We start from the raw sequence: 25,327 nt of genomic DNA, 5'->3' as shown, positions 1-25,327 counted from the left end.
GGTCACAGAGATAAAACTGGTAAAAGAAAGAGAGTCTGTTTTGGTTTGTGCAAATGAGAGCTTGTGTGAGCACAGTCCCTTTGCTTCACCAGGGCTGTTCAGTCTTACTGTTATCCTTGCACTTGGGTGTTTTGCTGGATGAAAAACCTTTGCACTTGGCAATGCTCCTGCAAAACCAAGTCTTAGGGACCCTCGGCTGAGGTCTGCCCCCAGGGCTGAGCGCTCTATCTGTGACCGTGCCCGGTGTTGCACCCTCTGCAGTAAGGCTGAGTTTGCTTTTAATATGTACAAACTCAGGTTGTTCTCCTGAATTGACTGAAAAATGTTTCTGTTTTTTTCTTTTCCTGTTCAGAATCTTCTTACCAGCTCCATTTTAAAGATGCCTGTGGCTGAAGAGGATGATAGTTTTCACAAAACAGTCGCAGTACCTAGGAACAGACCACTAAGTAGTCCTCTGCAGGTAACCATTCTTTGATAAATAATCCCTTTGTATATCAATATTGCTTTTTCACAGACTGATTCTAAGTGTTGAGTATGGAAGAATGATATGTTTAGATGATGGTGGCTGAGGATCTCACTGTACCCGTGGTGTGTGAGGATGCAAAGGCTATAGCTCTGCCAAGGAGCTAAACAGGCCAAACCCCAAGCATGGAGCATGGTAACTCAGCTGGCTCCATAGCTCAATTTGTAGGACTCAACATTAAAGTGGGCCAGAGGCTTTTTCCTATAGACTTGTTGTAGGTAGTCCTGCTGTTTTAGAGAGCAGGAGAGTTGAGTGGCTTGGTGATGGCCAGAGGTTGTCACTGGCCTTGAGGCAAAAGGAGAGATTCTGGCACTGCCCGGCTGGCTAGCAGGGATGTGGCCAGTACTGCCCATCCTGCCAAGCACCAGGATAGCCTTTCCCTGAGTGTGGGCTGAGGTCGCATCAGAAATGTGGTTTTAACTGGTGGTCTGAAGGGGCCTCATAATCCTTCCAGCCAGTTGCACATTTTGGAATCTCTGAAATGAATTAAATAGGAAAAAGTTGTAATTTAAGCCAGATCTGAGGCTGGGTTTTACATATTTATGCTTTTCTCAAGTGTTAACAAATGTGTAAATTTGCTGTACTCTAAAATATGGCTGTTACATAGAGCCTGATCCAAGGCCCACCAAAGTCACTAGCAGCCTCCTTGTTGACTCTTGTGGACTTTAGAAAGTCATTCTGTCATTCTATTTGGCTCATAGAAAGTCATTCAGAAAATGAAAAGCAATGTAGACAGTGATTAATTATACTTCCACCACAACCAGTATTTTTGAGTTAGATGAATAAGTGATTTTGTAGCCTTTCCCTAGCTACAAAAATTGAGCCGAAGTGTCTCATTCCCCAGGGCAAGTCATTGTCCATAAGGAAATTATAACTCCATAGCTCCTGACTTTCAGACAGGTAGTTCACATAGGTAATCCTTTCTTTCCTTTCTCTTTCCAGAATTTACATTAAGAATGTATTTGCAGTAGGCACAGATGAATAAAACCTGGTTTTGATTAAGCATCCCTAGCCGGGTTTTTTAAAGTGAGATAATAACTTTCACACATCCCCTTTTGGCACAATTTGCCATGGAGTAGGTTTGTATTGTGCACTGCAAAATCATTGATGAAAAGCAGTTTTGGAGGGCAGGGACTGTCTCCCAGCTCCATGGGGGTGTCCACAGGGGCCAAAGACTCACAGTCCCTTTTGCTCATTTGCTCTTTCTCATGAACTGTATTTCTTAGATGCCCCACGACCGATGGCTAAGCAGGGGGTTTGAAGATCCGCTGCCCTTGGGTTAGGGCAGTTGATTAGGGACTGAATTCAGACCACCTCATGGCAGAGGAGCCCAGGGCTCCAGTTTTGTAGTGGGTTGCTGGAGTTGGTGTCATGGGATGAGGCTCTGGGTCCCCATGTGTTTAGCCCCACTGACTTGCCAGCACTCCAACACCTGGCCATGTCCCCCAGCTAAATGCCAGGCTTCTCTCTGGGTTTAGGTCAACATTTTAAGGTATCTAAACAGAGCAAGTTGTACATTGGCCTGTTAGTGGTAGTTGCTTGCACTCTGCCTGTAATAAAAATGAAGCATCTGAGGTGCCGGTAAAATAGGATCTTTTGATCTTTGGCGTAACAGTGTTATGTTTCCTGCTATCTAAAAATAATTTCTTTACAAGCTGCTGCAAATGAAAGGGCTTGTTTAACCTTCTCTCCTCACTCACGCTGGTTTTGTTCAGGAAGTTTACACGAGTCAATTTGTGGGATCCCATTCTTCAGTCTTTGCTAAGGAAAAGCATGTTAAAAGTCAGGTATTTTCATTGTTTGGATAAAGAGGACTTATCCTTAAGTAGTAACTGAGTTAAAAAGGACTTCCCAACTCACCTCAGTGTTTAAAAACATGTTGAACTGAAAGAAAAAGCAGTTGTAAAGAACCCTCAAAATGAATACTTCGTATGTAGCTTCTCAGTGTACCAGTATGAAGAAAGTGAAATTATTCTTTCTGCCAATGAACCATTGAGTGTTTCAGCTGAAATGTCATTTTAAATGAAGAATGAGCCTAGGGGTTTCTGGGATGGTGACACAGACAGGTTTTTCAGAATGAAGTACAGACTTTATAGCAATGCTGTATTGTCTGGCAGTCGCTGTGCTCTCTGATTTGGGCTCAGTGTCAGGATTAAAAGGGAGAATCTGCTTCATCCCTGGTAAGGCTGCTTGGCATCCTACCAGAGGGGAGTTTGGCCCTGTACAGCTCAGAAACCACAAGCAGTCTGGTTCTGTTTCACACTGGAAACTGTTTCTGCTCTGCCCCTAATACTTCTCCCCTTCCATCCCAGGGGAGATGGATGTGTGTGAGAGGACAGAGCCTGTCTAAAGGGTGCAAATCAACTGGAAATGTTAGTGTTTGTGCTTGATTTTGACTGGTAGCATTTTGTATGTGACCAGTTTTTAGCATGTTCTTGTTCTATGCTTTCTACACTCTCTAGTTTGGTGTACCGCCCTCTTACATGTTTGCATGTGCTGACACACACATATGAGCACTGGACTAAATCCACTGATGCCATGCAAGTAGACATTAAACACAAGGTAACTCATCTGGGTGAAATTTAATTGTGCCTGCATATGTTTACATTGCTGTTGTTAATATTTTGGGCCTGATCCAAATGTTCTTACTTACACAAATTCTCATTGACTTCAGTCCAAGTGAGAATTATAGCACTCTGCACCTTTGGATGTGTGTACGGAGAGGGAAGACAGAAAGAGAAAGAGCACTAAACTATCTTTTTTTATGTGCTTGGCTCTTCAAATTCCATTTTCTCTTAAATTTGAACTTGCGTAAGAGGGAGATAGTATGTTTAGCAGCCCACAGTGTTTTTCATCGCTTTAATAATTTGCACTGCATTTACATAAAGAAAAAGGTACTTGGCTAGTAATCCACTCACAAAACGCCTGATTACTTATTGCGTTTTGGATACAGGACTGATCATAAGCAACTTGGTAAATAAGAGTTGATGAACATACTAGATAGCATGATATGAATCACCATTCCTTAGGAGGAACAGCATGTTGCATCACCTGGCATGTGAGGTCAGGGCTTCATCCTCATTTGATCCCCTGCGTTAAGTCTCTATAGAGTGTTGGATGTAAAGGCAGCTGCTCGTAGGATCTTTCTGGTAAGGTGTGGAGGTTCAGCCAGCTTTTTTGTCCTGCATGGCAAATCTCAAGAGTTGCACACTTGGGTATTCTCTTACTGGTAGGAACAGGAGATGTCTTGCCAAACCCATGTGTTGCCTTGGGGTGGAATTACTCTTACACACCATTGCATAGATCTCAAATACTTCTGCTGTATATTTGTGGAGTTAGTTACAACCTGTATTCTTACACGGTCTATGTTTGTTACTTAAGCAATACTCAGTTGCACAGCAGGGGGATTTTTGCCTCACTAGCAACTTTTCCAAGAGTTAAGATTTTGGGATAACATACTCCCTTATCGAGGCAAACTGATGATCTGTACTGAGCATTTGCTTGAATAGTGCCTTGTAAGAGGCTATATAAAAAACTCTGTTTCTGGATCTTCCCATGTAAAAGTTATGTTTTCTTTCACATTATGTTCTGGAGCAGTAGGAGTACCTACCATGGCCAGAAAAGTAGGCTAAATCAGACCATCCACCTAAACCTGCAGGCTATTAAAAGACACCATGAAATGGAACCTTTCAAGAAAATAGTGCTGCTTTGATATCTTCTTCCCCCAGTAACAAAGGAAACAACACAGGGTAGAAGCCCTGCAAGCTAAAGAGTGTTCTTCAACCCCTAGCTCCTGTCACTTTCCATTTTTTAACCACAGACTGACACGTTTCAGCTCAAATTTCCTGACTTTCAGCGGTTTATGTAACCATTTTCTTTAAAGAGTAGGTCTAAAGGATTTTAAAACAGTTACTTGGTTAACCTTTTCAAGGCTGTGAGCTGTCGGCAAGCTTAATTTTCTCTGTTTAAAAAGGTGAAATGTGGAATTTCATTTGCAGCTGGTTGTAAGACAAAGAAGTATAGGTGAGGCAGCATGCTCTCCTGCAGCAGCATAGTTTCCTTCAGTTTTTCTGGGGCAAGAAGGTCCCAAAGTCTCATACTCCTCCATGTTTAATCAAGGGACGGGGGGAAGCATACTATGCTCAAGTCCTGGGAGGTTTAAGATCTGCACAGCAAGTGCCTTCACTTTAGCCCTGTTGGTTTCCCTCTCTTGTGTTGTCCCTTCTCTTGCCAGTGGCTGATGTGTGCAGGAGTTGTGCTTGGCACAGCTGAGGGAGCAAAAGGAATTTGGAAGTTACAGGTCAGTCCTCGCAGGTTTTCCTCCCAGGGCAGCAGAATTTGGGTTCCAAACAAGTCAGGATTTACAGCTGCCCCAAGCAGGCAGAAAGAAGAAAAGCAACAGCTTAACTATCAGCCATTTGCAGCTATGCCTTCTGATCAGTGAATTAAAATAAAGTTATTTATAGACAAAATTAGAAAGGGACTGAACATCCTAATGTGAGTTGCAGGTGCTTACCCTTTTCTGTATCTCTTCTATTAATCTTACTTGGAAAGCTCATACATCTCAAACAGGAGTTTTGTCTGAGTAAGGGCTTCAGGGTTAAGCTCCTGAAAGTGCTGCCAAATGGCTCTTTCCAGCTCTGGTATCAGGCTTAGAATAAAAGCTGAAAAGTTGGACCATCTTACTCTCTAACATTTAGCAAGCTGTATTTCTGAGTAATGTGTTTAGGAGAAGGCTTTCCCATGTCCCAGAGGAGAACTAGCAACGTGAGCAGAAATAGTGCTCTGCCTTAGCAAATGAATTCATTTATGGTCACTTGAGTTTTTAGTTAGTCTTTACTGTCTGGTCTTAATAAGTACAAAGATTTGTCTTAGTTCTTCATCCTGATAGAGTAGAAAGACATAGTGTTCTACATGATATGCACTATATTCTGCTAGGAACTTGCTCTGTTTAGGGTGTTGATTGTTTCACTGTTTTGTAAGTACTGCATTTTCTGTTGTAAGCCTTTTCATTGGCATGTTCTGTAAATTTTCCATACCATGTAATCAAAGGGAAGACTGGCAAGAAATCCATCTTTTTTCCAGTAGAAAAACATGCTAAGATACCTTCTAATAGTCTAAGCCCTCTAAATATTTTGCACATTTGTCTTTTTTTGGTTTTAAATGGCAACACGACTTGCTAAATTAACGTATGTAACACCAGTAACTTTGCTGAAGTTGCTGAAGATACCTGCCAGAGCAGCACCGTGTCTTCTAGCACAGTTCTTTGCCCAAAGATTTTTACTACACTTCCATCAGTTTGAGAGCTTGGCACTGCAAGACTGCAGCACCGTTCAGTTTTGGTGTTCACCTGTTAACAACTCAAGGTGTCGTAAGGCAGGAGCTTTCTTAAGGTACGCAGACAGCACATGAAAAGGCAGCCCAGGGTTCTAGAGCAGAAGGACGAGTTGCGTTAGAAAAGCACCTTTCCACAGTCTTCTCTTACTCTGTTCTGTTTTCTCTAGATGGTCCAAGTTTTTATTTAAGTGCTTTAACTGGATATCCCAGTTACAGCTTTGACTGTTTACAGTTTGCATCTGCCTGAGGGCAGTTGAAGGCACATTACAGCAAAGTGAGGTAGTTTTACTGCCAGGAGAAGGATGTGCTTGTAGGATTACTGAGGTTAAAAAAAAAAGAGCCACGAAGAATGACATAGCTGGAATTGTACCATGGGTCTGTCATTTTATCCTATGGGAACTCATAGTACTATACTTTCTTCTCCCAGCCACTCCCTGTTTCAACCTAAAGAGAGAAAGCTGCTGTGTGTGGAAGAGAAAAATGCAGGTGGAACTACTGGCTGAAAAGGCTTAATTTCTTTTAATTGACAGCAAAAATAAGAGTAGTCTCCTGCTCTTTGTGGCAATTAAAAAAATTATATGTGGGATGAATTCTATTGCGGAAATCCCTTTCTTTCCCCACTGGCTGAGGATTTAGGTGCCAAAACAAACACCTCACTCTTAGATGGCTGAATATAAATAGGGAGAATCCACTGAATCAATTAAAACATGCCCATCAGTTTTGATGGGGTTTGGGCCAGGCCTTTTGGATTCTAGTTGCAAAGTTTTTATGTTTCCATAAACATAATGGACCTTTAAATGTGACAGAAGAGATGCAGTGAACATTCTGCAAAAGGAGTGGTCTGACATGGGTTTCTGCGCTGTTTTCCTTTATGCCTCTAGCTTTCTGCTGGGGTGTTTTCTCTTTTGGTACGTTTGTTAAGTGCTGCTCTCTTCAGGGCTCTGCCACTGTCCTGTAACAGAGCCCTGTCGATACTTGCTGCAGTGCTGGCATGGAAGGAGGTGTTGTGCTTTTCGCTTTTTACCAAAGGATCACATGGCTGTGTGAGCCAAGACCTGGCAAGGTGCTCTGCCTGGGTCATGGGACCCAGCACTCCCTGCCAGGGAGGGAAGTAAAGCCTCTCGCATCAGGATGACTTTCACAGGTGCCTCATCAGGCAGGCAAGGCAAAGGCATTGTGCTTTGTTTTGTGTTGGCTGTCGAGAGCCAAGGCTTCAGACAGAAAATGGTTAATAGAAATACCCACTTAAATGTTACCTGACTTCCCCAGGATAGCATTGAAAACTCTTAGTAAATATACTACTTCAGAAAATACACTACTTTACTGTGAATCAAATTCTGCCTTGTTTACTAGAGCAAAGCTCTCACCACTCTCAGTGATACTGCAAAGTTAATCTCTTTTTATAAATTTGTCACAAGAGAAAAAATAACGGTGTAATGTATTTCTGGGAAAATAATACAAGGGTCAGAACTCTCCAGGGAGGTTCTCTTGTGCTGTCTCTTTGGCAAAACTTGGGTAAGTTGTTTTGTGCAGGCTCAAGTCTTGGGATCTAGCTGATCCTCCTGTCGTTTGCTGTGTCTGCTGCCCTGTGCTCCCTGGGGCACTGAGGCAGCTGACCCGGAGGGAGGGCAGGGGGTTACTGCCTACCTGAGAGGCTTCTGCTGCACTGACATAGGTTAAATGAAGACCAGATTTTCAGTGGAATGAGTGACATGCAGCAGCTTGCTGAGATGTTGGAGATAATCAGCATATAGATTTATTTTTTTTCCCTTTCTAAGCACATGGCTGTTAATAAAAACAGCTCAGTGTAGATACTAATGACTAAACCTGATTTATGAGATAGGGACACTCCTTGCCTGAAATTACTTCTATTTTTTAAAAATTGACATCTTGTCAAAGGATGGACTTTCCCTTACATACTGTCAGTTATTTAAGGGACTGCTGATCTCTCATTCCTAGACCAGTACATTGAAGCTTCGGGGGATCACAGGGAAATACCATTTGGACATGGTTTTGTCCTTTGAAATGATGGATATTCTGGAACTATTAACTGCTTTTGAGGTGTAGAGAGCAAATCTGGCTTCTAAGTAAAACTGACGGCATTGTACCAGGCGTAATTTGGTCCCTGATGCAAATACCTCTAAAGTAATAGGGTAAAATACTCACAGGTGACAGAGTCCCACTGAGGATCAATAGGAGGCTGTAGGTTCCCAGCTGATGTAGGTGCCTTTGAAAAAGCTACTCTGGAAGATGTTTAACCAAAATATGAAAGAAGCCACGGCATGTCGCATGCATGTCTGTGGCATGCAGAAAGTATGTCACACCTGCATTTTGGCTGCGGCATGTGCCCTAGGCGCAGCCACAGCACAAGGTATGCAGCCAGCCTAGGTTGAACCACTCTGGCAAAGAGGTGTATGGTGTGTTTTTTCACTTCACAGATGTGCTGTCCCACAAAGAGCTGCAAAAACTTAGTGATTCGAGGCCTGACCTGGTTCTCCACTCAGGGAACTCCCAGTGAAGCTCAGCAGAGTTCTGCCTGCAGAAAGGCATCAACAGCAGAGACAACATTTGGAGCTTGTCTACAGAGAACAGAAAGTTGTGTCTAGGGAATCCCACCAGAAGTTTACAGGGAACTAACATGTATGCTCTCATCTTGGCTACACTGCTTGCTTATTCACTGGGTTTATCCATTTTAGGCTGTAAGCCCTCCAAGGCAGGGAACCTCGGTCCCTGTGTTTGTACCAGTGCCCTGATTAGGGCATGGTGTGAGAAATTATCTGTATTTCATATGTTGCCCAGCCTTTTACTATCCGTATGCCTCAGATAACACTGTCTACAATCAGAAGAGCATTCTCTAAACATTTAGCCTGGTGAATAATGTAAGGATCATTTTGCAAAGTTAGCAACTAGAAGGAGCAGCATAAAGAGCCATGGGCTCACCAGGACGGTTCTGCTCTTAGCAGATGGTTTGCAATCCATTCATTATGGTTTCTCCAGTGTCCTGGATGTTGGAAAGGCTTTGGCTATCTTGTTGAGCAATGTAGATCTTGAATCACAAAGATGATCCTTGTTGAAAGCAGAGGAAAATAGAGAAAGGTTTCTCTTGGATCTTGAGCATAGACTTCATCAATATTCAACAGTACTGGGTTCTACTTAATGGTAGGCAGCTTTCCATGGAGCACCTTTCTGGAATGCAGGGTGTTCAGACAGTAGCTCTGTATAATGATAAGAGTTTTTATTCAGGGCTTAGGGAATATGGCAATGTGTAAAGGCAGACACACTTGAGTAAGTAAAGAAGTTCAATAGAAATAAAAGCATGTGTAAATGTGTATGTTACTGGTAAATTCCAGGAGCTTTGAAATTTCATTACTGTTTATAGCTCAAGGCAATGAGAAACATCTCACATGTGTAGTGAGTAAATAAATACAGAGTGCACAGCCCTCTGCAGATATGTTTATCTCACTTTAACATTATACTAAATGGTGTCTGTAACCTCCATAAATACCACAAGAAGTGAAATGGCTTACATGATAATTAAAAATGCTGTTTCTGCTGAGAGCCATGTTCTCCCCTTCTCCTTTGCCAGAGGAGCTCTGCAAATGAGTATGTGCTAATCGCTGCTCACAGGTGAAAGCAGCTTCTAGCATGGGACTTTTTGCTAGCTGTGGGCAGGCTGTCAAGGTTGTCAGGTTGGTCCAGGGAACACAGGGGCAGAGCAGCTGTATTTCTAGAATGGAGGTTCGGCAGGAATTTCTTTGTGGTCATAGCACTGAATATTATAACTGTGGGCTTTAGACTGTCTGTGCTGTTGAGTGTAAAGTCCACCTGAAAGGCAAGGCTGTAGATAGAGACTTGTAGAGCAGCCACTACTTAAGAGGAAAGTGGGGAGGTTTGGATCCTGGCTCCTATGGTGTACCGCTCTGCAGGTCATCAGATCTGCCCACCCCTCTGGTCGCTAACTGAGAAGTTGCTGTTGGGTTGAGAATTCAATTTCTCTAGAGACGGGACAACATCGTGTACTGTTCATGCAGTTTAATCATGAGCAGGCATGGCTTCAGCTAAGGCTGTAAATAAATCACATGATGTTCACCCCAAACCTCTCTGCCTGCTTTCTCATTCAGCATCTGAACAACGCCTGGGAGTCAGCGTCCTGTGGGAAGATAGAGGATCAGATGGCCCTGACGGATCAGGCACGCAAGTACATGACCGCCTTCCCCACCCGGACTCTGGTGATGTGAAAGGGTCAACGGACAGACAAGCATTATAGTTTTGAGAACACTTCGCCTCCAATGGGAAATTCCTGTTCCTCTGCATGAAAACTTTTCATGAATGGGAGAAGAACCTATCTTTGTTGTGGTACAACAGTTGGGAGCAGCACAAAGTGCATTTAGTCACTCAGCATGTATATTCTTGTTGGATTTCACCCAACTTAAGAGGATTGTTTTGTTTTGTTTTTTTTTAATGATACTTGCCTAAATTATTAGGTATTAAGTTTGAATCAGTAATTAATGATCTTAAGTGCAGACTTATAATAATGATAGTTTTCTTGTACTTCTGGAGATCAAGCAGACCTAATACACCAGTATTGTTATTTCAGTGATGTGCTAGCCAGGGGTGGGGGTTTGTTTGGTTCTTTTTTAATTTTTTATAATAAAAGAGCAGGTACTCAAACAGATGTACTTTAAATCACTGAACAAAATGCATTGGTATAAAAGTACTGAAGTGAAAAGCATTACTACAAACGCTAGTCTGTGCAAAGGGGGAAAACTGATCAAGATCATGAATGCTCAAACATCCATGCCTCTTGAAATTCTCTTTTCTGTTATGGTTCTAGACCATTATTCATTGTGTGTTTCTGTCTGGGAGGGTAATTAGCTTGCTTGAAAAAATATTACTGTATGAAACATAGATTTATGAGAAAAATTATATTTTTTATTCAGTAATTTAATTTTGTAAATGCCAAATGAATACTGTGTTTTGCTGCTACAGACCTTAGTGTGTAGACATGCTGCTAGTGTAAAAGGAGTAGAGCTTTGTATGGAAAGAAAACAAATGTTGATGTTAGCTAATTGACTATGCACTAGCATTTCAGATCTTTTTATTTTAATTTTTTTACATCATTTATATTTTTCCCCTCTTGTTTTTTTATAAGCAATATTTTTGAACACTGTTCCTGGGAGATTTTCTTTTCTTTTTTTTGTCTAGATGTGCTGTTTTGTTTCTCATTGGTTTGTAACAGCATGCATTGCACCTTCATACACTTGGGAGATCGCTGTTGTGTTCGTGTTGTCTGTTTTGTTTCATGTCTAGCTAACTGTTCCCTAGCTTGGGTCTTGTATACTGAATCAGGTTCTTAGAAATACATGGTTCTATGTACTGCCATACCAAATCTTTACTAATATGGCAAAACACTGATTTTATTTTATTTTTTTATTGTTTGGGTTTTTTTATAACAGCCTCTTTCTTTGCTGCCTTAAAAGCATTCAGTGCGGCTTCACCTGCACTTAATTTTTTATACGAAAATGTACTGCCTTGTAGATAAATAAAGTGTGTTCTTTTTTACTTAAACCCACATGGTCTTCAAATCTTGTTTGCCTCTAGTGTTTTGGCAGTGGTGTTATAGGCAACAATAAAGACAATTCTTTCCAGCACACTTAGGTAAGTAAGGAATAGTTTTTCACACCATAGTTCTCACTGATCATTAAGGAAGTGGAAGGAGCACAGCACAAAACAGGAAGTATTGAGAATGTTGTGGACTTGAGGCAAGTCTCCAGTGGCACCGAAGTCCAGATCAGCTGCAGCTGGTGGGAGGCTGTGCAAAACGGCCGGCTAATTTATTTCTTCATCTGAGACCACCAGATCAAGAATCACTTGAATAAGAGAAAAATATTGTGGAGTTCCGATCCTGTAGAACAGAGTTTTTTACACTTATCTTAAGAAACCAAAGGTAGGAATATATTTTGAAACTCCAGTGCATTACACTGCGCTGCAAATAATTGGGTAGACCTGTAGAGCCTCACACAGTGTAAAGGCTGAGAACATTCAGCACTGGGAATGCTGGAGAGTAAAAGCAATTGCTAATTCCCCCTCACTCCCACCCCACCCACCCACTCCCGGAAAAAAAAAGTGCAACCTGGTGGAAAAAAAATTGCATTTTATTTCATAGCTTGAAAGTAAATAATTAGCTGAAATTTAAGTTGAAGCAATCAGACCGATACACTTGAGAGCAGACTTCAGCTCCCTGAAGGGAGTAATGGCTATTTCCAAGTGTGTGTGTGTGTGTGTGTGTGTGTGTGTGTGTGTAGCCATGTATGGGCTGAGAGACCCCAAAGATGCCTTGCAGTCCTTTCTTGCTCATTCCCCAGCAAGCTGCCTAGTCCTCCTAGCTGAAGCTTCCTGCTGGCCTGCATGCCATACAGCGCACAGAAAAGGAGGAGCAAAATGGCCTTTTTTACCCTGTGCAAGGTCCCTTCTTGTGCACTTGTGATTTTCAGCCTGGGAAGGGACTGGTGCTTGCAGCAACCCCCTCCGAGTTTTGCCTGTTTCCCATCTATCCCCCCATGTGGTTTGGGCTGTCACCAAATGCTGGGGGAGAACCAGCCCTGAGGAAGTTTTGCAGCATTTCCCGCAGGCAGGACCCCTGTGCTGGGTATGGATTACAGAGAAGGGGAAGTCTGTGGGAGCACTTGCCTGTGCAGAGGCTGCGGGCCCACCCCATAAGAACGCTTGTGCAAGATGTGAGGGAGGACTGCAGGACTTCATGGTGTGCAGCTTGGGAAGAGGGAAAGGTCTGCATGTGAGGCACGCCACAGCTTAAGCAACGCGTTGCAGTTTAAAAGAAGTAAAAAAGGAAAAAGAAACACCCAGCTTACAACAGGTCTTCAAGGCAAAGCTCTTGCCTTGTAGGGCTCCAGCTGTAACTGCAGCAAGCATGACTGACTTTAAACAGATCATTATCTAGCACCCAGTGAGGAGCAGTGCCGGGAAACATGGAAGCTCACCCTGCAGGTGCCCAGAATAAGGGCTGGGTTTGTTTCCTTACAACTTCCCTTGTTTTAAAACTCATTTTTAACAAGCAAGCCCACTGCACTAGTTGTCTTGTTGATGGGCACTTTTAGAGGTAACAGAGGAAAAGGTTTTTTCCCTCCTCGTTTTGTTGAAAATGCAAAACACTCAGTAGATTAAAGCTGATTTGCATATGTTTCTACATGCATGTGGTGCTCAGCATGAGCAAAGGAAGAGGCTTTGTTTGAATGCTGTAGCTCAGGAACCTAATTATTTTTCCCCCACCAACTCTTTAAGTTCCCTTTGCAACAAAGTGCCACCTCCTACATATCCTTCTCAGACAATATTCACACTTGACCATGCGCTGCTTACTCCCTGAAATACACACCTTTCTTTCAGAGATCCAAGAGAAGTTCTATCTGTCAAATTCCAGCCTGAGCATAAATCAGTCAAGATCTATCCCAAGACAGATCCATAGAGATGGTCTTGGTGATGGCCATTTAACCTGTCAGTGGACCTTTGCACAGGTGTATAGCCATGCCGGACCCAATAAAACCTAGAGTAACCTACCAAAATGAAGGGAAAACAGGTTCAGTCAAGTTCTCGTTTAATGGAGAGTAGATATTTGGCTCAAATCCCTATTAACCTTTTTCTTTGCTGTAATTATAACTTAATAATGTTGTCAGTGGGAATTCTTTTGATTTCTGAAAAGAATTTAAATTATCATTTCAGCATGTGCCACTAATTAAAAATGAAGAGGCAAAGGAGCCAGCTCAAAAATAAAGGAAAATACCAGAGTGTGAGGTGTTTCCCAGCTATTCCTTGCAATTCTCCAGCTCTCTATGCAGTCCCTGGTGTTCAACTCCCACAGGTCTGACATATATGACAGCAATAAGCTTAAACTGAAAATGCGCCAGAGCTTGGACTGGCACTTTGGGAAAAATCATTACAGCTGAATGAAAGAGCCAGACTTTGTAGCTGGGAGCCAAAAAGAAAAGTCTGCTGAGGGTAAAGAACAGAGCAGAGCTCTGAATATTCTGTAGCACAGAGTGATCCTTAAAAAAAAAACCCAGCTGTTTTTTCTCAGTATTTGCAATCTTGATCCTTATCCAGGCCAGCTGAGTCAATGACGATCAGCTCTCCCTCAAGCCCACACAGTCAGTCACGTAAGCAAAGGGTGCTTTTGCGGGGTAGTGACTGGAGCATCAGAATAATCACCTCCTCTTACTCCTGCTGCATTTGACTGTATTTCTAGCTCAGCCTTGATTTGGTATAGGGGTGATGCAAAGGACAGAAGAAAAAAACCCTTTTCCTCGAAATCTATTTTAAATGTTGGGGGTTTTGTTGTTGTTTTTGTTTTATTAAAAAAAAATGTGAAAAATGCTTTGGTTCAGAAAAGAATGATTTTGAGGCGCTGGTCTGCGTCTTGCTTGTCAGCTTGTTCCACAGCACAGGTGAAGTCAGTCAATAGCCCAGTCTTTGACTCAGGAGCAATGGTGGCGTTTTGCCTAGATGGCCAAGGAAAGACACTATCCACATCCTTCAATCACCAGGTTGATGTCTTAATTCAAAAAGTTGTTATTTCCTGACCAAATGCACTTGTTCCCTTTGCCTCTTTTCTTTAAACTTGACTTCAATGCCTCAGCAGTTTTCACTGACGACCTTCCTACTGGCATGAACTTGTTGGTGACATTTTTCTCTCGGTGACTGATTCAAGTATTAATGAAGATAAACCACAGAGGTCCAAATTCTGCTTTCAGCCATGTTTGCAAGCTGGCATTAGCTATACAGCTCATTGTTAAAGGCTGTAAAATCTATTTGCTCTGCTATTATTTTTCCATAAATTATTTGTGATCAGGTTGCTGTTGTTTTTATTACAATTCCACTTGATTCATGACATTTCTTCAAGGTATTTTTCCAGTTCATTTGAGCATCAGAACAACTGATGATTTTTATTTTTTTTACAAAGCCTCTGCTTCTCAGCCTGCACAGATCCACACCTACAGCCTAGCTAGACTTACCCCCAAGGAAATTTCATTTCATGGGCAAATAACTTACTACTTGATTAAATAACTATTCATCGCTACAGCTCCAAGACAGGCTCCACGTGCACATCTGTCAGAGAAGTCCTCGCAAACAGCGAAGAAGAAGAAAGTTTCAGGAAGCTCTCCCCAAACAGATTTCTACACTAACCATAGAGACCACCTCTGCATCTCCCAGTTCCTGCCAGCCCAGCTGCAAGCCTGCTATGGCCCTCCCAATAAAGTCAGCCCTGAGAGAGTCTTGAAAGGGTGCCTGCAGGTGTGCTTTCCTGCCTGCGCCTCTCTCCCTGCTGCCTCTAATGTTTCATTAACTCTCTCATCAGCGTACATCAGCATAGGAGTTATCTGAAGGTGAAGGGAGGCCCTGACTATTTAAGTGATGGGGTTTTGGTATCTGTGTTCCTACGAGCTCAAGGCGAGACCTCAGAGGCGCCGGCTCAGCCTTCCTGTGCAGATAAAGGCACTGCTATCCTGTACTGCCAACAGGGAAATGAAAATCTGCACGGGGTTATAGCTCCTGCCTGCCCAGCCAAGCCTTGCTGCACCTAAGAATTCAGTAGAGAAACAGCCATGTTTTGCTGGCCAAAGGCCTAAAAGATATTTCTGTGAAATAACATAGGAAAGAGATTATACTTTTCTTTTCTGCTCTGCTCATCCTCCTGGCCATCTCTTCTGCCCCTGTAGCTCTTTCTGGCAGGCTCAGCTCCATTCCACCAAGGCACACAGCCCTTATGGGGCATGGCTCAAACCCTGCTGAAAACTGATTGAAACAAGTTGCTGGTCTCCATAACATCAGTGAGCCCAAGCCAGAGCTTTGTCAGGGCTAAGGACATGCCTGATGGGCCCCTGCTACTCCTACTCAAGACAGTGCTCCTGTTACTCCCAGGTAGAGCACCAGCTCCACTGAAAAGCAACCTCTGTATCTCAAGTTAGAATCCTCTAGTGAAGCCCATCTATGCACAAAGGCCTTTCACTGGAGGTGGTTTGCCCCAGGCTGGAAGACCCACCAGGTATGGGCAGGACAGACCATGTTACATTCAGCTTTGGCACCCTCTCAGCAGCTGCCTGCTTGCCCAGGACAGGGATGACTTCTCCTGCTGCCCCCTGAAGGTCCCACAGTGGCACCCCAGGAGCAGTAACTCATGGGGAGAACTCTTGAGCTAGCATCGATGCAGACACACACTTAACTTTCTCTAATCAAAGAGGTTAGAGTAATCCTTTCCTCACCAACCTCTGATTTGTAGCCACATCCTCTAACAGAAAACCCATAACAAATACAAACGCAGTTTGCATGGTGATAAGCTGCAAAACTGATGTGATAGTCACTCTTCCATCAGCTCTCTGAAAACTATCACTTCCTAGCACAGACTTTCATTGCATCCAGTTGACATAGCTGCTGTTTGGATCTCAAAACAAGACCCACTGCCACAAGAGACTAATAAACCTGACACGCACCTGCCGCACGATTTTGCCAAAGGCATCACAAGGCAGCAAACTTGCTTACATGGTGATTAAATTTAACTGCTGGATTTTTTTCCTTCCTTACTGTTAAATCGCCACTTATGAGGTTTGCTATGCTGTCTGTCTGACATCCAAAAAATATCTGTTACCATCTTCTCTGGCAATTGATCAATGGAGCAAGTAGAATTTTATGTGACATCTTGAATGGATTGAATGTGAAATTTTAAATGATACCTTGGTTTGCCTTCCTGTCAGAGTGGTACAAGTTCTTCTTCCTTCCTTTTTAACATCCATAACAAACTTTCATTCAAAGGATTTCAAGTAACAGAAACCTGGTTTTCCCTAGAGCACAGGAAGTTGTCCAGAAGGCTTAATGTCCCAGACATGATCCTGTACTATCTTGAAACTGATGCTGAGGGTGCTACAGATTCAGCCTTGCTATGTAAAAGCAGGTTTCCATATCCTAATCCAAATTTCCCAGTAGAACCAGGCTTTGTGGAAGAAGGAAACCCCAACTGCTATATGGGTATGTTTGGACTTAACAGATAGCTATTGTCTGTGCACACAGGTTGGCAAAGATCACCCTGGTTCTGGAGCAGTGTTCAGGTGTTACAGTGATGAGGATATTATGAGTAGTTGCATGTCAAATAACACAGCTGAGCAACACGGTGTGTTGCCCTTACTGTTTCTAAGTCCTTGAATCTCCTGAGGAAGTTTGCATTCATTAGAGAGCTGCTTCAAGTCAGCAAAACAGAAGCATTGAGTTCCTGGGAAGTGGCGATTTTCCTTTACATTTACTTATGCTAAGTAAGTGCCTACAAATATATCCATGTATCTCTCTATATACACTTACTTATTCTATCAAAAATAAAGGAAGGATGTTTTACTGAGGAGGCCCAAATCCCAACCAGCAGACTGAATCTGTTACAGACTGTATATTGTGTGCTTGCCTCATGGAGACTCTTGGCTGCCAGAACAAAAATCATAAAGGATAGAATTCAGGCAAACATGAGACTCGGAGCTCAGAAAAAGAGAAAACGATCCAAGCAAGAGGTTGCTGTGGGAACATCTTCTATGATGAGAACTGAAACTGCAAGTCACCGGTTTTCATTGAAAGCAATGCAACCAAGAGTCTGAAATCAGTCATGTCCCCCAACTGATGAGTTGTCTGAAATCTGCTACCTTCCAGAACACATGGATCCTAAGATCTCTCAGTTTCCTCATTTATGATCACGGATTTCTGTAAAAGGCTATTTAACTGCTAAAATAAAATTGTTATTGTTATTATTGATAATAATAATAACATAGACACCATAGAGAATAGCATACACTGAAGTTGTCCAAGGTGGGTTTTTTTTTCCCCATGAATAATGGATTAAGTTTTTAATTTATGTTGCAAGTGACTTCACACAAAAGCATTTATCATAGAAGCTAGGCTGTCAGAGGTTTGTCCAGATACACTGAGATTTAGAGTACATTGGACTTAATTTCCCAACTCTGTTTTAAATTAATTCTTCCATGCCTGATGCAAGAGTTTCCAGCCAAGTCAATGGGAGTAATCATGTGAATAACACACACAGGTTTTGGCCTGAAAATCCCTACCACCCCCATTTGTGGGTCAAGGTTGGTTCGCATGGACAAAAGCACGATGCAGTGCCAACAGTGAATGGCCTTTACATGGTCCATTTCCAAGAGATATAATGATACCACCAAACCACCAGGACTGTATGCACATAATGAAAAGTGACAATGCAGTCATTTGTGAAGGATATAAGACAGCCATGGTAGTTAGGGCAACATTTGCATAATCACATTAACTTTAAGGACCTACTTTAAAATTGACCTAACAATGGCTGTCATTGTTCAAAGCCACAGCTGTCCATGCTGATGGCACAACAAGCTTGGTCAACTTGCGTCGCAGCCATCTTCTTCAGGATGTTTTAGAAAGTTTGACTGAAAAAATCATGAGCTCCAGGACATCCTGTGAATGTTTGGCCTCCCATCTTGGTTTGGGTATCTGGGAATCTACGGCTTTCAGAGCTGTGCAACCATTGCGTTTTCGTTGAGATTGATGTAATTTATTACACAGCGTTATTTCTCAGAACTGTGCATCAAGGCTGTGTAAAAAAGCACATGAAGATTACTTACTAGCTGCTAAGAGTATTAGAAACCACAGATAGCCTGAGCTCTGGTTATTTTCAGCTCGTGTGTGTTACTGCTAAGATTTGAAACAAATCAGAACTTGCATTCTAGCCATGACACTTCACCCATGTGCTCTTTCTACACTGAGAGAAAAGCGGACCAATTTCATCTTCGCATATATTTTGCACAATCATCCCACACTGCCAAGTTGCTGATATTCAGCCAAAAATACACCTGGTGAATGTTCTTCAGTAGAAAAATACTTACTTATATTATCAGCATATTTCAGGATAGTTGGCCATATGCAAAGTTTTGATGAAAAAACAGGCTCTTCTTAGCTCAGAATTCTTTTTCTTGTTCTCTTTGTTTCAGAAGGCAGCCTTGTCCACCATGAAAAACGTTTATTTTTGGCATTTTCAGGATTCTCAGACAAGCAAGGTGGTACTGGCTTAGCTGCAAGGGACTCAAAGTTTCAGTTAGAGTGTGCCTTCTCTGAATAACACTAACCACAGGTAGGAGAATGACTAGAGCATACATTCTCGACTGGAAAACAAATACAAAAAATATTGAAGAAAAAAAAAAGTTGTAGCAAAAACGGTTCAGCCCTTTCTGAGAAAGAGGTTGAGGAAAACCAGTTTCTCCTTGCCCTGGTAGGCCTAGTTAGCATAGCTGCTAACATGAGTTTGCGAACTTTAACTGACTTTTTGTTTTGCATTGCATATACCCATGATTAAAAATCCATTTAGGCTCCCCACTGTCATTTTGTCTTAAACCATGACACCAGCTAAAATATTGTTACATTGCTTTCAATTAAGAAACTCTCCTGCCTCCATGCTGTGGGTAAGGGACTTGAATTCCAAGCAGGGATGTCATATGTGACACTTATTCCTATGAAGATCCATGTAAGTATGACCAAGCCATAGAAATCATAGAAATCATAGGCTGGTTTGGGTTGGAAGGGACTTTAAAGTTCACCTAGCTCCAACCCATTGCCATGGGCAGGGACACCTACCATTAGTCATGCCCTCTGAGCATTTCATTTGGCTGAGGACCACCAGAGCCTCCTTCTAGTTTGGCAGCTCCACTCCTTGCAGACTCCCTGGGCAGCACACTTACCCATTTGAGGTTCAGGGGCTGTAGCTTGCCATCTGTGACTCTGGTTCTTGCTGTCAAGGGCTGGTTCTTGCTCAGCTCAGCTGCCTCCTTCTCTGAGGGGACCTGGGGAAGAAGGAGGTTACCTGATGTGAATGTGAGATGGTACAGAGCAAGGTGGGTGCAAAGGTGAAGTTGGAAGCAATGGGAACTGCTGTCTAGGAGCCAGATGTAAATGGGTGTATGAGTGTGTGCATGCACAGAATTGTGACTGTGTAATTAAGATTAGTATTGTAACGCATATACAGAAAAGTGGGGAGTGAGGGGAGGATGAATTAATTGCATGGAGAACCTCAACTCTGACTCTCCTGACTTTGAAGTACTCCAGTCCCAAACCTTAATGATCTTTTAATTTATACTTTAAATGATAATTTACCTTTTGATTATTCAAATGATGGGCAACATTTTACACCAACACTTTACATTCAAGCCAAGTAATTGAAAAGATGCAAATACCTTTACTGAACAGATATGCAGAATGCCCTTCTGAGTAAATCACAGGTAAAGTGAGTAAGCATATTAATATAGGCAAAGTTAACTAACCACATTATTATTTATATTTTAGGCATTTGGTTCATCATGAGGATCAGCATTCTTTCCTCATACTCATATCTGAACATACGAAAGCTACTGGAATAGCTCAATGGCATTACAACAGAACTGCAGATAGAGCAAAGATAGGGGTGAGATCTGTTGAAACTTCTTCAGAAACACCTGTGCTGTTTCAGCATTTCTGTACCATGTCAGTACTTCAGAAACCCCAGCACCTTGGGACTGAAATAAAATAGAGCTTTATGTCACCTAGGCTCACATACATCTCCCACACCAAGAAAAGCCTCAGAGGTGAGTACCATTTAAAGTAAAAAATGCAATGGTTGTGCAGTACTGTCTTCTGACAAATAGAATCAACCTTGGGTAGGGAAAAAGATATAACATCTTCATTTGATCTTATTTCAGGTATGCCCAGAACTATGGCAATCCGTTTAACTTAAGTCAATGTCAGGATCCATTATGTAATTTTTACTTTTGGAAATCAGCACTGTGTTACTCATACACTCCCACGGATTTGATTATTTCTGAACACATCTACAGCAATGGGTTAACTAGGTATTTCATTATAGAGAAGTCTTATATAGATTTGTGCAGGGATTCAGAACTGAATGGATGTTTTAAATTTTTCACCATGACAAGGGTGAGATTAGTACCTCTGGGATTTCTGTCTAGAAAAATTCTGAATATTTCCTGGGAAAGACCGAAATGTGTAAAGTGCAAAGAAATGAACTACGGAATTCATTAATGTGCTCAGCAGGATGAGTACCAAACCCCATCTCATCATCAGACATGTCTGGTACCACCCATCTGTGAAGAATATTTCTGCATTCACACTACTAAATGCATGCTATTAGATGTCATTCTCAGTTCACCCTCACATGCAAGCCCGTTCAATACAGGCTAAAAACAACTTTCTCAAGTGACAGGCTAACAGCAAAACAGCATGGTATCTAACTCAGGCCTTCTCCACTAACTTGGCCCATCCAAAGTTTGTACATCTAAAAAGGAAGTTTGGTTCAGAAAATTATGTTTCTCTTTCAGACTCAGCCCATCTGAGGTAAAAACTTGCTCATTTGTGTAAGCAATCGGCATTCACTTTCCTCAGTTACCACTATTTGCTCACAGATTAGTGTATTTCAGGTTTGAGCCACACCATTCTACATAGACTATACTGCTTACAATAAATGCATGCCTTCATTGGAGAACAATTTGAAATTATGTCAAATAGGAGCTCACAGCAGCATAAAATTGCCTACTTATGAATAGTGCTTATGGTGAAAAATACATACTGTAAACATTGCATTAAATTCGATCTGTCTGTAAGACAATAGTCAGCTATTACTAACACATCTGGATGTAAATTAGGCATAAGAATAGCACTGTAACTGCTTCATGTAACTCTCCAAACCAAAGAAGAACAGTGAAGTCATTTATCTTAATAATGTCAATATTCTGCCAAACATAAGATAAAATCATAGAGTGTGGATAGGAAGTTTAGAAACCCATTTAAACACCATGCAGTATGCAAGTCCTCATCAGCTATCGTAGAATCAATCACAGAATGAATAGTTTGGGTTGGAAGGACCTTAAAGATAATAAGTAATAAATTGTAACCCCCCCACCCCCCAACTCCTGGGCATGTGCTCTATCATAAGTGACTCATTTACAACAGAGTAAGACAAGGTTTATAGGGAGAGCAATATTTTTATTAGACTACCTGATACAGCTTCTTAGACCGATGCGTGAACTAACATAAAGATATTACAGACTTTGATTTTCTCCATAGCAGAAATCAGAATCTCACTTGCACCCTTGGGCAATCACAGTTACAAGAGCATTCGTTAATTACATGACACATGTGGGACAAAGTCTCATGACTACATATCAAACTAGTGGTGCAAAATTAGTATTGGCAAGACCCTCCTACACAAAATCAGATGTGCCATTAACAACACTCATTAGAAAGTCTAAATAGTATGGATGCATAGGAGCATGTTGCATATATACAAAACTAGACAAGATCCTTGGTCCAACTATTGCCCTATTTTGCCATTCACTGCAGATGGTGGTATCTGTTGTAGAGACAGGTGAGATCTACCTGCAAACCAGCTAAGTATTTTCTGCAGTGCTTGTGAATAGGGCAAGTCATTCTTTTTGGGATAGTGCATGCCTTGACTTGTGAGATTTTGTTGATCTTTCTTAATACCAAATGTTATTTCATAGCCAGCTACCCATGTTATGCACATAAAGATACACTGCTTAAAGACAGATTAGCATTGGAAGGTCATAGGCAGCTCAAAGTAAAATTTAACACACACACACGCACCACCCAGGTACCTTCTCCAAATCCCTCATATACTTCATTGCAATATGCATGGGGGTTATTTTCAGCTGCTGTAATTTGCTGATCTCTATTTAGCAACTTTTGTATGTTTCCTCTTTTTATTGCACTTTGAATGCATGGGTTTGTTGAGCAGTGATGTAGAAAAACCACCTTAGGAAACAACCTAAATTAAGGATCTACTGATATTATTACAAAAAAAAAGGAAAAAAATCAGATGTCTTTTGCTGCTGATAGTATTTCCAAAGCCCACACAAACAGTGCATAGCTCTTTAATTTTTCCGTTGGATGTTTTCAGATTTTCCCCCTGCTAAAAGTCCTTTCATGCAGACTGTTATCCTACAAGTCTTCTATTCCACTCACATTTAAATATCTCCGCTCTTAAATCTGCTATTAAACTATTGTTTATTTCCATCACAACAGGCAAAAATGTCAAGGAGAGCCTTATTGTACAACACAGTGTAACACAACCCCAGAAAGTTCCCATTGTATTAAGCAGAATTCACTGTTACGAGACTTATTTAATAGTATTGTATTGTCGTGAGAATAGATCTTGCCCCTTCAAAGAGTCCACGCATTATCTGCTGCTCTGCAATGGGCAGTGAAGGTACCTTCATGAGCAGGTGGGACTATTTATCTTCATCATACACTAGCACATTATGACATAAACCTATAGGGTCTCTGTCAGAACTTCTTTTGTGAGCATACATCAAGCCGTACGGTTAGAGCTCCTGAGCGATCTTTTGCCTTACATTGGATTATTGGAAGAGCTACAACAGCTCTTCTGTTGAGGAACTACACTAATGATATTGATTGGTATGTGTTATACAGTGGCGGCTTGTCTCCTCTGCCCATGGTCACTCAGTTTAGGATTCTTTCCATGCATTCATTGTCTTTTTCAAAAGAGCAAAGAAAAAGAAAGAAGAGAGGGACATAAAAATCTCAAGCTATTCCTTTCGAGTTGAGACCTCCATGCAGTGAACAGGCACGCATGGCCTCTTTTGTGCTCTGCCATGTTATTGGCAATGCAATAGCTTTGATCCCCAGGAGAGCTGAGGCGGAAGCTGGTCTTCACCATTAAATTTTTTTTATAGATAGCAAAGTCCACCCTTCCACCTGCATCCAAAGCACTGAGGCAGCTGGCAGAACAAAGCGCTAGAGAAAAATAGTTGACCAGAATCTATGTGAAATTGCCAGCATACAGGTGCAGTCTTGTTTTTCATCTCAGTCGCAGCAGTCCCTAGTGACTGTCAATGTTTTACTGAGACTAATTAACCCTTTTTTGCCTAGGATGGATCAGAGGGGAAAAAACCCCAAACAAACAAACAAAAACCCCACTGACCTGCCACCCAAGCTTAAATGAGTAGAGAAATGCAAGAACCATGCCTAGAGCTGTACTACAGATAAAAAGCTTGCTACCAGAGCAAAAAAGAAACAGCAAAAGTCTGGGAAACTTTGCATCTTGGGATTGTTGAGATTGCTCCAAGGTTAGCATGTTACCTCTAACACCTGAATGAGGTGGTAAAGATAAACAGAGAAATCACCCACTGCTGAAGCACCGCCAACTCCTGAGTGTAAAGGAGCAGTTGTTAAACAAGAAATAGTAAAACTGAACAATAAACTTGGATAAGCACTGTAGACAGGAAGTCAGGAAATATAAACAACTGAAGCTGAAGATAAGAATTTCAGGATAGATAAGAATTCCCAAAGCTGCAGTTTGGCTGAGCCGTCAACATTAAGCATTCCTTTGGATCCTCAAGGAGAATTGGTGGCCAAGGAGGCTTATGACTTTTAGTTTTCTTCCTCAAAGAAGCCAATGAAATCCAAATGATCCATGCAAAAGGCAGGACTGTTCCCTGTGATGCAGTGCCTCATGTTCCTCCTCTGTCTGGTTGTTCAAGTCCTAAACTATGGGCTTCTATTACTACCCTGAGGAGATGATGCCACAATCCCAATGTCAGGATTTTTCCATTTACATGTAGCCTAAGTTTTGCTTCTCATTTTCATCTCATTCCTGATGTTTATACCTCATTAAAAAAGAAAGCATCCATTGTTATTTGTTCCAAATATTTACCTCTTTTTCACATCCTCTCTAGCTAAAGTGATTGTCAGTAACCAAGGCATATTTAGTTCTCTGACAGCCGTGGAAGCCACCTGTAGGTGATGGCAGAGGTGTTCTGAATCCCTCCTGCTCTCCAGGGTCAGGCTCACCACAGCCATAGAGGGGAAAAGGTCCTTGCCTCTTGCCACAGTCACCTGATATCTCAGCATGGCTCTCTCAAAATGCACTGGCCTTTTTTCCTTTCTCCAGTCACAGGACGAGCACATGCTTGATTGATTGCACTACCAAAGAAGTTTCTTCCCTTGCAGAAAGTATATTTGGTCCAGGTTACATTTTCCCCCAACGTCATCATCTCCATAGCAACTTGAATTAGACCTAACCTCATCTCCGATTTCCCACAAATACTGACAGCTTCCTACCTACCACCAAAGGCCAAGTGATGGCAGGACAGAAAGGTTAAAGAGGCAGACCACATCTAGGCTTGTTTTTACCCTTGTTTCTTAGTGTGACCATGTTAGGAGAAAAAGCAGGAGTATGAATTAAAAATAAGGAAGATGCTCACTGCCTTGCTCAGATTTTCTTCCAGCATTTCTGCTTTCATGATTTCTGTGCTTGAGTTTGCAGGGTGGAGAGTTTGGAAGGGGTGCTCTCCAGCTGTGTCAGAACCCAGAGTCAGATCAGTCAAGATTATTTAGTGTAGCTGCAAATAG

At 41.9% G+C, this 25,327-nt stretch overlaps 1 protein-coding gene across 6 annotated transcripts in view; it reads left to right on the top strand.

The window, feature by feature from the left end:
* MYB (MYB proto-oncogene, transcription factor) overlaps nucleotides 1-11,428 on the top strand; it is a 28,087-nt gene extending 16,659 nt beyond the window's left edge. For all 6 annotated transcript variants that reach the window (XM_061378116.1, XM_061378114.1, XM_061378111.1 and 3 more), the window contains 2 exons: nucleotides 353-460; nucleotides 9,982-11,428. In XM_061378116.1, the coding sequence (XP_061234100.1) occupies nucleotides 353-460; nucleotides 9,982-10,098 (225 nt within the window). In that variant the 3' untranslated portion in view covers nucleotides 10,099-11,428. The remainder of the gene's footprint in view (nucleotides 1-352; nucleotides 461-9,981) is intronic.
* The last annotated feature ends 13,899 nt before the right edge of the window (nucleotides 11,429-25,327 follow it).

The sequence above is a fragment of the Neopsephotus bourkii genome, unplaced genomic scaffold, assembly GCF_033783945.1.
Source record: "Neopsephotus bourkii isolate Nb327-2 ecotype Australia unplaced genomic scaffold, CSIRO-AGI_Nbou_v1 NB_1765, whole genome shotgun sequence".
In the NCBI taxonomy this organism is placed as follows: Eukaryota; Metazoa; Chordata; class Aves; order Psittaciformes; family Psittacidae; genus Neopsephotus; species Neopsephotus bourkii.
The sequence above is the reverse complement of the archived record's forward strand: the minus strand, read 5'-3'. Positions and strand labels throughout refer to the sequence as shown.